At 35.4% G+C, this 12,302-nt stretch overlaps 1 protein-coding gene across 1 annotated transcript in view; it reads right to left on the bottom strand.

Moving 5' to 3' along the window:
• The window catches only part of DIAPH3 (diaphanous related formin 3), a gene marked incomplete at its 3' end in the record, with an annotated part of 225,994 nt that overhangs the window by 81,948 nt on the left and 131,744 nt on the right, over positions 1-12,302 (bottom strand). The window contains exon 23 of the mRNA XM_080345569.1: positions 3,137-3,263. Within this exon, the coding sequence (XP_080201695.1) occupies positions 3,137-3,263 (127 nt within the window). The remainder of the gene's footprint in view (positions 1-3,136; positions 3,264-12,302) is intronic.

Raw genomic sequence — 12,302 nt, 5'->3', positions numbered from 1 at the left:
TTGCTATTCATTTTAAATTCTCCTTTAAAAAAACTTACACTGACTCCTTCATCTGAGATCATCCTTCTCCTCAAAATATTGCAGAGTGGGGTCAACTGAAGTTCTCCCCAGAGAAAACTGATGCAAAGAACAAATTTAGCTTTATGGCTATGGCTTATCTTCTTGGTACACATTGATAACCTAAGTCTTCCTTGGCAGGACTGTAGCTTTTGAGATGCTTGAGAAAGATGACATCTATACCACCCTTTGCATTTCCTAAGATGATCGCTATCCTTAAAGCAATCAGTAAACTGCTTTAATGCTCTTCATACTTGGGAATGGAATTTCAATCCCTAAAAAAGTTATGTTATTTATTGACAAGGTCTGCCTATTTAGCCGATCTGACTTCTATTCTATTTTAACTTTTCAAACTATTTCTCTACAGCTGTGACTTAATCTTCCTAAATACAATTTATAACCTTATAGCACAATATTCTATTCCCTGACAAGAAGTTTCAGAAGTGCCCAATACATCAGTAACACAAAGGGAAATGAGGCATCCCACATAATATTTTTCTTTTTATTTTAGATCTTTGATATTAGCATAGAAGTACCTATTTATTCCTCAGCTTACTTTTCCCATGCTCTCTTTCTCAGGTGAAGCTAATTTTTTCAGAGTATTCTTCATGCATTCTCAACTGAACTTCGCTAATTCCTTTCATGTCTGTTTTATAGGTATGGAAGTTTTATAACCACATCTCCAAAGAACGCTGTATACTAAATTATCTGTTACTTCAAACTCTAGTCCTCAGCTTAAAAATGAAAGGTTATAGGGTATTTGAAGTGCCAGCATCATGACTATTTTGGATTAATAATAGTCTGTCCTTTTTCACAGGTTTTATTTCTCAATACGTGCTTTTCATTCCTAACTTATTAGACCATACATCATTTTCTTACCCAAACACAGACTTTGCATAGTCCTAGCAACATTTCTGAGAAAGCTATGATGGATATGTTTTCCTTTAACTTCCTAGCAATAGTTTATCTCTTGCCTTCAGGATCCCTTCTCCTAGTTCTGCTGTTATGCTACTGGCTTCTTCAGGGACAAAACTTACATTTCACACTATAGAGACACCATGCTGGTGGGCTGCAACATATCTCTCAAAAACACATTGAGCTGGAAAAAAAAGCGAGCAACAAAAACAAACAGAACAACCTCACCAGCTTTACAAAAAATCAGTAGCAACATTGCAAGGTTACAGATAGCCCACAGAGTCCAGAGAAGGCCTAAAGCTAAGTTGTGCACACTTTGCTTGCTGCTAGTCTACTAAAGAAGAAACTGGCCCTAATGCAGCAAGAGCCAGTACATCCACTTGGCCTCAGGGTCCCTTGTCATCTTTTATTTAATGGTATAAGATTAATCAACAGAACTGTCTCCTGAGTCCCCCTGCCTTTGTACACAGCAAAGCTGTCTTCCAGCTAGGGAGCAACCTTACCATGCCTGGAGAGGAAATTTCTACCTGATTCTCTATCTGCTGATATTTCTGATTCCAGATTAGTCTTAGTCCCCAGCATATACGAACATCATCTGGTAGGGAAGTTTAAGTAAACTAATGTGTTTTTATCTTCATTAATTAAGTATCTTCCTGTCTCAAAGATTTCTTATGAGGGAGGCAGGCAGGCAGGGAAGTTGGCTGCAGGATTTGGAATAAATAAATGGGGCAAAGTCTAGTTGGAGGCCCATACCTAGTGGAGTGCCTCAAGGGTCAGTACTGGGATCAGTACTATTCAGTATATTTTATATATATATATAAAATATAATATATATATATTCAATATATTCATCAACGACTTGCATGAGGGACTAGAGTGCACTGTCAGCAAGTTTGCTGATGACACCAAACTGAGAAGAATGGCTGACATGCCAGAAGTCTGTGCTGCCATCCAGCGAGACCTGGACAGGCTAGAGAGTTGGGCAGGGAAAATTTTAATGAAATATAACAAGGGCAAGTGTAGAGTCTTGCATCTGGGCAAGAACAACCCCAGTTTCCAGTATAAATTGGGAAACGACCTGTTAGAGAGTAGCATAGGGGAAAGGGACCTGGGAGTCCTGGCGGACAGCAGGATGACCATGAACCAGCACTGTGCCCTTGTGGCCAGGAAGGCCAATGGCATCCTGGGGTGTATTACAAGGGGGTGGTTAGTAGGTCGAGAGAGGTCCTCCTTCCTCTCTACTCTGCCCTGGTGAGACCACATCTGGAATACTGTGCCCAGTTCTGGGCTCCTCAGTTCAAGAAGGACAGGGAACTGCTGGAGAGAGTCCAGCGCAGGGCAACAAAGATGATCAAGGGAGTGGAGCACCTCCCTTACGAGGAAAGGCTGAGGGAGCTGCATCTCTTTAGCTTGGAGAAGAGGAGACTGAGGAGTGAACTCATTAATGTTTACAAATATATAAAGGGTGAGTGTCATGAGGATGGAGCCAGGCTCTTCTCGGTGACAACCAGTGATAGGACAACGGGCAACGAGTGCAAACTGGAACATAGGAAGTTCCGCCTAAATATGAGAAGAAACTTCTTCCCAGTGAGGGTGACAGAACACTGGAACAGTCTCTGGAGACAATCAAAGCCCATCTCAACACACCCCTGTGTAACCTCATCTAAGTGTTACTGCTCCAGCAGGGGAATTGGAATTGGTCCCTTACAATCCCTAACATTCTGTGATTCTGTGAAATGAGAAAAGAAATTTTTGGTTCTGCGGTTGCATATACAAAAACAATCACAGTGGAAATGCATACATCAGAAAACAAACACAGGGTGACAGAGATCTTTTCCTAAGATATTCTCACATTAAAAAAAATCATTTAACACTAAAGTGAAGTGCTTAACATTCTCATTATAACTACTTCTCACTAAGTTAAGAAACTTATACACAGTATAAAATCTGACAGTAAGCACTTTTCTCCACAGTCTATCCACTACAGATGAATCCCTTAATTGGACTGTTCATGTATTTAGTTTTGAGGGGAAAAATTACATTTTTTCAAAAATAGATGCTGCAGATTAGACGGAAGTTATGAAAAGAAATGTAAAGTTGAAAGTAAAGCAATTAAATTACTGTCTTTTTTTTTTCTTTTTTTCCCAAAAGTACTCCAAAGGATATTGACATTTTTGCTACAAACTTATCATGCTTATCTTCAGGAACTGGAAAAGTCTGCAAATCCTTCTCAAGCTGTTGGAGTTGTCTCTCCATATGCTTCAGGCTCTTCTCCAGGTTTTCTGCTGAGACTAAAATACAGAACATTCATTCTGTTAACACCTTAAACAAGAAACATTGTTTGTAAAATACATGAGTTAAAAGCTCATCCAAATCAGCATACTACATTTTAAATTCTGAAATAAAACCACACTGAACAAATAAAATACAAGATGGGGGAAGGGGAGGTGTCATTCTACAATGTTCAGCTCCCTTCACTTATGCGGTTGCCTTATTCTAATTACATGTATGCTGTTTGAACACTGCATTTTGTTTTCTTTTTATGCTTAAGGTTTTGCACTGCAATTAACACTCTTTTAAACATCCTGACATACACGTATGCTGGTCTGTCTTCTGATTAACCATAGGACAAGTTTTGAAGCTACTCCAAGAACTACTAAGTTTTCTTGCATCTCATTCTGCTAAAAGAAGAAAATAAGGACATTTGTATGGAAGGTCATAAAGAAAATAAGACCCTCAAAACACAGAGAAAATGGGGCTATTAAACACCTATGCATGAAACCTAAAACTCAATTCCCTAGTTTGAAAGCATGATGCCTGGTAAAAAAAAACAACAGAATTTGTCAAAGCGAAAGAGCTTGACAAGCTGGAGGGAAGCGCAAACACTTGAAAGAGTTTGGCAGAGCAAAACACAGACCTAGGAAAAAGAGTAGAGATGAAACATCAGGGATTTATAGAAGGATGGAGAAAATGCGCAAATTTTCTGTATCAGAAAAAGAGAAATGCAACTTTCATCCATTTGAAGCAATAATATTTGATCTGTAAATAGATTATTAAAATACCAAGACCATAAGTAGCAACCTGAGGATATCTCCTGTTAGCATGTATTCTATGTTGGACTTAGGTTACTGAAATCAGTTAAGATTTATTTCCTGATTGTTTATGAACTCAACTTAACATGTAAATATGTTCCATAGGAACAACATATATAGATAAGGACATACTCTGAATTTTAGTCTAATGACATGATATTTTTTTCCTTTTCTCCTTTATTTATTTAATTCATAATATGCTGTACCTACAATGGTAAAGCTGCTTTAACCTTTATCTAAAAAATCTTGAAAGAAAGTTTTTGGCCCTGTGACCTTACTACTAAGATCCATAGTGGATCCATGAATTCATGCTCTGAGTAGAGTTATGTGATGGAAAATACAAGATACACACACTGAACACAGCTTTCTCTCATAAAAGTCTGACAGAGTGACTAGAGTAAAACGGTGCATAGCAACTACAATGGCATTCATAGCAGAAAGGTTAACAAAACTATGAAGTGATCTATGGCAACCTGTTAAGATGGCAGTGTAAACTTAAACAAACAAACAAATGAAACAAAAACAAAAACCTCCACAATTTGGAGACAACTTTTCTAAAAAGAATAAGGGAATATAAATGTATGTTCATATTATAATTTATAACTCATCATTTGTTTTTTAAAATCCACTGTTTTCTCAAAAACACTGTTTTCCAGTTGAATGGTAGAGGTGGCAGATCATCACCAGGTACGTCAGTTGGCTTTGGTACTTAAGAAACTGCCTTCTTTGGGAAGCAGAGCTAAAATTAGAAGCTGACAATGTTGATTACAGATGTGCTTCAGTCTTCACAGGTTCCTAAAACAAACCTGATTTTAATATAAAGTCATACTTCTGCTGCCATAAGAAGCCTTTGAGGTTAGGCACACAATTTTAAGACACTGATTTACTTAGAAAGCTGCCAAGAAACACAGACTATAATGCCTTGTGCTTAATCTCTCGATAGGAACCTTCACAATGTAGTTTGTCTTGCATAAAATGAGTTCACAGCATAAAATTAAAGTGACGCACTTGCAAAATGTCAGAATTATGAGACTTAGCAAGTACACAGGTTTAAAAAAATAAACAACTAAACAAAAAACACACCATGAAAAAGCCTTCTGTATCAATTGCAGGTAGCAGCTGACTAATGGCTGCATCCTTTTACCCACCAACTCAGGGCCTACAGTTGATTAACAGGTTGTAAACAAGAGATTTTTGAATTCTTGCTTCCAACAAAACCAATTTTATATTTCTATTCCTTCAGTTCTTTTGACCTTGAACAGTTATATATTTGATCAAGAATCTTTACATCTCTACCTTGTTCAGAAGGGTTATTTTACTCTGTCATGATCTTAAGCTGTTCCTGAATACAAAAATTCAACATTCCTTTGATTTCAGCAGTGCACAATTGTCAGATATGTTTACCTTTAGGGCTGTATTTCTGGTGACAGCCTCATGCAGAGGCTAGCTCACAATATGCTGATATTACTTTGGGACCATTGTCTTTGCAACTTCCAATTTAGTGAAAAACAGATGAAAAAAATCTAATTTGTAAACATGAGCAGCTATTCAACAAAAAGATCACATGAAAGAGCTGCAAGTCTTCCCTCGTGCCCCTCTAGAAGACATAGAATAAAATCTGAAGAGACACAGAAGAATGGCAGACAAAGGAAAAAAAATCTCTAACTTTATCCCCTAATCCTTGGAGGATTCAGATATAAACCCAAGCCAAACTGAAGTAAGCAACTCATATAGTAGTTTGGAAACAAAGACTAGGGATTTGAATGTTAGTGAGCCCATAAACCCAAGTTTTTCATTGAATACAACACATGTGTACCTGAACACTCTCACATCCTCTGATTTTTCATACTGCTATTTCAAAAAGGCTCTTGATATTTTTATAGGCAATAATTAGATTTCATGGTTAAAACAACTTTCTTTTTCAGGTTTCCTCTCCTGATTCAGATTTTCCAATACCATGATTATTCCAAAAGTGTCTTCACCTGCTCCTGTTTTAAAACCTTTCTCCATAGTATTTCAGGTGATGACTCACATGCCCTTTTAATGTTTACATTACTATTTCTACATTTCTACTGGAAATACCTTATCTGATTATCTTACAATAAAACAACATTTTTTTCTTGACCAAAGCTCTTATAACACTATCAAGATGCCTGATCTTGTACTTCATGCTATCGATTTTCATTTCTTTTACCCTGTTTTCTCAGGATCATTCAGTGATGACAACCCATTCACTGCCTTGGCTGGCAAAGCTATCTAACCCTTTGTCAGATATGCTCATTGGTTCAATAATAAACGTTTTGCAATGTTCCTTTTAGACAGTACTTTAAGCTTCTTCCACTTTATATTCTAATGAATATTCTCCACTTTTACAGAATACCAAGTGCTTTCCTGAAGTCACAACAGATTTCACGTGTTGATAAAAAAAAAGAAACTAATAGTCAAAGCTAGCAGATCAGTCTACTACCAATAAATTCATTTTAATTTTATGCCACTCTCATTAACCTCCACATGTTTGATTATACTTTCCTCTATGAACTTTCATATCATTATGGTCAGACAAAAAGATGTGTAATCGTCCAAATCACTCTTTTCTCCCAGTTTCTTAATTATACTGTAGTCACACAACATTACTAAAGCCACAGCAAAACTTGATAAAACATACACTTACTAAAACATGTATATATTAAACTTTTAGTTCTATATCTCAGTTGTCTCAGAATGCAGAAATGGAAACTTGTATTTACAATATGAGGATACTGTACTCTGAATTTTTATTTCCAACAAATTTTTATGGAGGCATTTTTCTCTCCTCTCCCCCATCCCCAGATCACTATTCTTGCTTAAAATTAAAGCAATATTTCATCTAGTTTTGGGACTACACCTGTTTTATCTCAAAACCTAGAAATAATTTTCCAAAGCAAAATGCTACTACTGTGCTCTCTCATTTATATTGCTATAAACCTTCTGCTACTTTTTGCAACGGATATTTCAGAAATCCTACATGCTGCTCACCCTATATGACAATTTTCTTGAATAGTCACAATCTCCATATCAACAGAATCTTCCTCTGCCTATAGACATTTTGCATCCCTTGTGCTATTCTGGTCCCTATATTCTGAGGAGAGTGACAGTAACAAGTCTGATACAGAAAACTATATCATATTATGTAAAAACCAGAAATCTGAAAATACATTATTGATTTCGCCATTTGAACTTCATACTGGCCTGATGGACAGAGTTTACTGATTTTTTTTTTCTTTTTTAAATTGCCAATGTATTATTGATGTACCATTTAAAAATAAAGTTAAATGACAAAATATGGCCCAAAAAAACTCCCAAAAAACAATAACAAAATCCCTGTATTGTTAAGATGGTTTAGACCACTAAAAGAAATATTCCAGAGGCAAAATATTAGAAAGTGGAATAAGGTCTGGCTGGATACACTCACTGGGTGTCACAGAACACTGAAAATAGCATATTTATGCTTTATTTCTCCCAACGTGACGCTTTCTCTTGCCTTCTACAGACATTTTCTACCTTTTTGCACCCCCTACCTTTTTCTTTTCTTTTCCTTTGGTGTGTGTATAACAGTGTACAATACTCTTGATGAAATCCAATTTTCCCCAAAACTCCGATAATGCCATTGATGCCTGAGCCCTTGAAATTGCTGTAGACAAAGCAGACTCCAGTTGCACACATGAAAGAAGCAGCTCTCTAAGTAGCATTTAATTTATTTTGTCCTATTTCGAACTCAAATTTAAATATAAGCAGTCTAATGCAGTTTGACTGGTAAACAAGGCATAAGCATTTTTGTACCCAGTTAGCCAGTAACCATCATACTATTATCAGTAGGAATATGCTTCAGACCTTATCCTAAGTGTTCTCTTTACTACCTACACAAGAGCTCTGGCCTGCTACACATGTAATAAACTTCTTTTGGGAACCTCTTGGGTGAAGTGCAGCTTGACACCACATCTTTCTTTTTACAGTGCACAGTTTAAGTTCAGAACTTGAAAATACAGGCAAGCTGAAAACAGAAACCTCTGAATGACAAACAAGTCACCAATGGTCAGTTATTCATCCTTGGACTGATATTGAAAGAAAGAAACAGCTGCAAAGGCAAGCGGTAAAAATGTCCAAGCAATATCCCCCAGTATTGCTCAGCACACAGTGATACGGTGCAGTGGTGGACCAAAAGCTGCCAAGAGACAGAATCTTAAAAGAAGAAATCAAACTGGGAGGAGGGAAGAGAAAGAAGACCTTCACATCAGTTGCACCTTCCCTCACTGAAGAGCCCTTGAGCCCCATCACCTCGACTCGTGGGGACCGGCATCACAAAGCACTGTGCTGGCTGCACTGGATTCTGTTCCCAGCTAATGAAGGGTATGATTGTTAATAACTAACTGCTTGGAATACACAGTAACAGTGATTAACAATTATTAAGAAGGAACAGTTAGCATGAAATGTCAATGAATAGCAGTCTAGCAAAGTTTAAAACGAAAGTTTTAAATCAGCCAGATTTATTAGCATTCTCCACAATCCCATCACCACAATCTCTGTCTCCCTGAGATAGATATATAGGTAGTGAGATACACAAACCCACACATACATATATGTATATATGCACTTGCCACACTTCCCTATTCATTAAATTTAAGCTTTCTCGCTTTCAAGAATCTATACACCTGCACAATGTATTCAACTTTTCTATTCCATTGCCCTTTCTGCCATTTTAAAGTTCCTTTTGCAACTGATTTCTCCATAACCCATTTGATATTTTTCTTTGTCTTTACTAGATATTTACATGTTTCCTTTATAGATTATCAATAAACTTTTATTTGTCTTAACCTCACTGTCACTTAAAACGCTATACAGCAATGAAATCTCTCAGTATCATCCAGATATTTATATCCAGTTGAATAAATATGAAATTAAAAGCATTGTACAGCTTTAGGTGAATCCTGGTCTGTCTGCATGTTTTAATAACTGGGTGCTCAAGGACTACACCAGGTATTGACCATGATATTTAACTGTTGGATCACTGGAAGATGATAAAAAAGCTACTTCCAAGGACTATTGACATACTTCAATATTGTATAACAAATTTAAGTGTTGTTTTGGTAAAAATGTGCAAATACTCAAATGCTTAATATTCGTTTTGCTAATTCATGGTTGCAAGAGATGCAAATACTTCCATACCCTAAAGGAACTAGAATATTTCACTCATATTTCAGCAATTCACAGCATAATTGTATCTTAAAATTACTTGCCAGATAGCAGAATTGTGCACAACTTAAAGCTACGAACATTAAGACAAAAAGTAATTTGCAGTAAGTATATAACAGTATTGCATATGTTCGATCATCTTTTAAAAACAAAATGTTTATATTGTGAAATGTACTCAGACAAAGAAAACCCAAAACAACACAGAAGGTGAACTTATTTTCAATAAGTTCAATTTATTATACAATAATAAATTCAGACATGAATATGGAAACTCTGTAGTATGCCAATGTGTCCCAATAGAGCAAGAATTGTTGATCCATTACAGATATAGACAGGGGCGCAAAAAACATGAATAAACACAAAACTGTAGAAATATTTAAACATGTACTTAAACCACACCACCATGAATTTCCCTTTGCAAATATTTAATGCTCCTGGTACGTTATCTCAAATGCTGAAGCGGGACATTTTATGTCTTAAATGGTACATTTCTGGTAAATAGACATAAATTTTTAGCCTAAGATTTTCAAGATTAAAAACCAAATTATCTTCAAATAGTTTCAAAAAACACTAGCCACAAAATAATATGCTATTTCGGTCATGTATAAGAATCTCTTTCACACAATTTAGAGCTTGAAACACTTCTAATCTAAGTACTGCATTCATGGACAAATACTTCCTTTATAACTTCCTCTGTTGCTTAGTGCTCTATAATATTGTAAAATGAATTGCTAAAAACATCATGTTTTCACAGTCTTCACAACAAAAAGCAAGAAAAAAAGATCACTTTAACAAATGGTTTTGTTCTTTTTAAACATTTTTATCTCAAAACCCTTTTTCCATACGGAATTCTTTGTCTGTCATTAATTTGTTATACTTCAGTATCTATTTTAAGGCTGATACCATCACTTTACAGTTAATATGAGTCTTGTTTGAAAGCCAAATCGACCCAAAACTTCAATTCCTATTACTGTTTATCTCTTGAGCCATAAAATTTAGTATTTTCTATTTTGAGTGCCACATTTAAATAATCATTATTATAAGCAATCTAACTCCATCTTAAAGCGCACAGTTGCTTTTTTCCACCAAGGAAAACAAATTTCAAGAAGGCACTTCTGTAACCTTATTCTTTTGATAGTTAGGCACATTGATCTAATTTTCTAAACTAATTTGCATTTGTGGTAATCTAATTAAGTGAAATATCTTTCTCTTCTTTATTACCCCCATACACATACTTTAGTGCTCTTCATGACTGTGGTTTTCTAACCCTTTTCTAATGACAGCTGCTAATTTTGTCTCATCACCTCATTTTACTGGGGCATTTCTACTCCTAGCAACAGCAAATCTTTAGAAATCACAAGCACAACTGTTCCCCAAATAAGCAGGTTCTTTTACAAAATTAAATATTGCATTCTTTTTTATATAGTAATTTGACTAATTCGCATTTTGTTCAATTTTGATATCAATTTTCCATGGGACATAAAATCAAATTCTTTACTATGATAGAATTCCCCTAATTAAGTCCATATTTCTTTTAAGATTTTTTCACTTGATATAAGGAACACTTATAGACTTATATGCCTCTAGACTAACTTACAAGAGTATTCAATAGCTCTTATAAAGCACACATTGGCTTCTTGCCATATAAACTACGGCATAACATAAGTTTGATACCTCCCTTGGGTCATGTCCTGATATGCAACCAATAGGATCACATACCTAAGAACCAGAGGTTCTAACAGGTACAAGTGATAGAGCGAATTTCACTCAGAAGATAAACCTTGTGTTTTGACTGTTATGACCATTCCTGAAACTTTGTGACTATTACCATTAGATTTTGAGCTACCGGCCTGTGTGTACCAGAAAGATGCAACATGAGCCATTTGTCACATTACTCTCTGCGATTCCTGGAAATCTCTGAATAGCTACTTTCAATTGTATTCCATAAACCTACATATAAAAAAAACCTAACAAAAACACAGATGAAGTGTATACCATAAGTGAAGCTACGTAAGAGCTGAATTAATTAAATTAACATCTGAAAATGAAGAAGTATACAGATCCTTTTTCAATACTCTGAAGAACTCTTTTTACTCTCTTTCTGAAAAGCCACCAAAAAAGAAAATTCAGGTAACAGATCCAGATTTTTAAAAATGGCCCTCTAGAAATGGCTTTGATTAGTAGCAAGTCTCCTGGTTATTCTTCAGACCCATCAAGCTTGAGAACTACTATTTAAGGCAGAGAAACATTCCATACATAACAAAAAAAAAACCACCAAAAACCCCACAAAAAACAAAACCCTTGGCATTAAAAACAAAAAAAAAAAAAAAAAAATCAAAAAGAAGCATAATTAAGATAAAATTGTTACCATGTTAGTTACAAACTTTTTCCAAAGTAAATCTCTGAATGGGCTAATATTCCACACTATGAGTCTCCTATAAGAACTTGGAAACTTGTGTAACCTGCAAGATACTGAAACCATCTATTGATTTCAGTAGTGACTGAGTATAGTACAGTATAGAATAGCTCGTGAAGTTTGTAATGTTTTCTGAAAGTACAAAAAAACCCACGCAAACAACACAATAATCCTGACTACCTGAAAATACACCCTGTGAATTTTGCAACCTAAAACAAAACAATAGCCCAAGCAATGCATAGCAGAAAGTATGTTATTTAATATTACTGAGAAATTTCCCATAGACTTTTAGAAATTTTGTAACAGGAAAAAAATAGTGTTCTCTCATGCTGTTCTAATTTTTAGATGTTGTAGGTGGGAGTGTCCTGGTTTTTAATGAGTATAGATTAAACTTCACATTTACAATTTGGTGCCTAGGTTAAAAAAAAAAAATAAAATTAATTATCTATGAAAAAACCTGAATAAAGTTTCAAAAATGAGAAAATGGTTAAGTTACTTGGGTTAAGCTACTTGTAAAGCAACAATGAGTTAATGACTTTTAAAGGAAAGAAAACCTGCAGTTTTATATTGTTATTACAATATGAAAGGAAGAC

The sequence above is a fragment of the Nesoenas mayeri genome (assembly GCF_963082525.1).
Source record: "Nesoenas mayeri genome assembly, chromosome: 1".
NCBI classification, from domain to species: Eukaryota; Metazoa; Chordata; class Aves; order Columbiformes; family Columbidae; genus Nesoenas; species Nesoenas mayeri.
The sequence above is the reverse complement of the archived record's forward strand: the minus strand, read 5'-3'. Positions and strand labels throughout refer to the sequence as shown.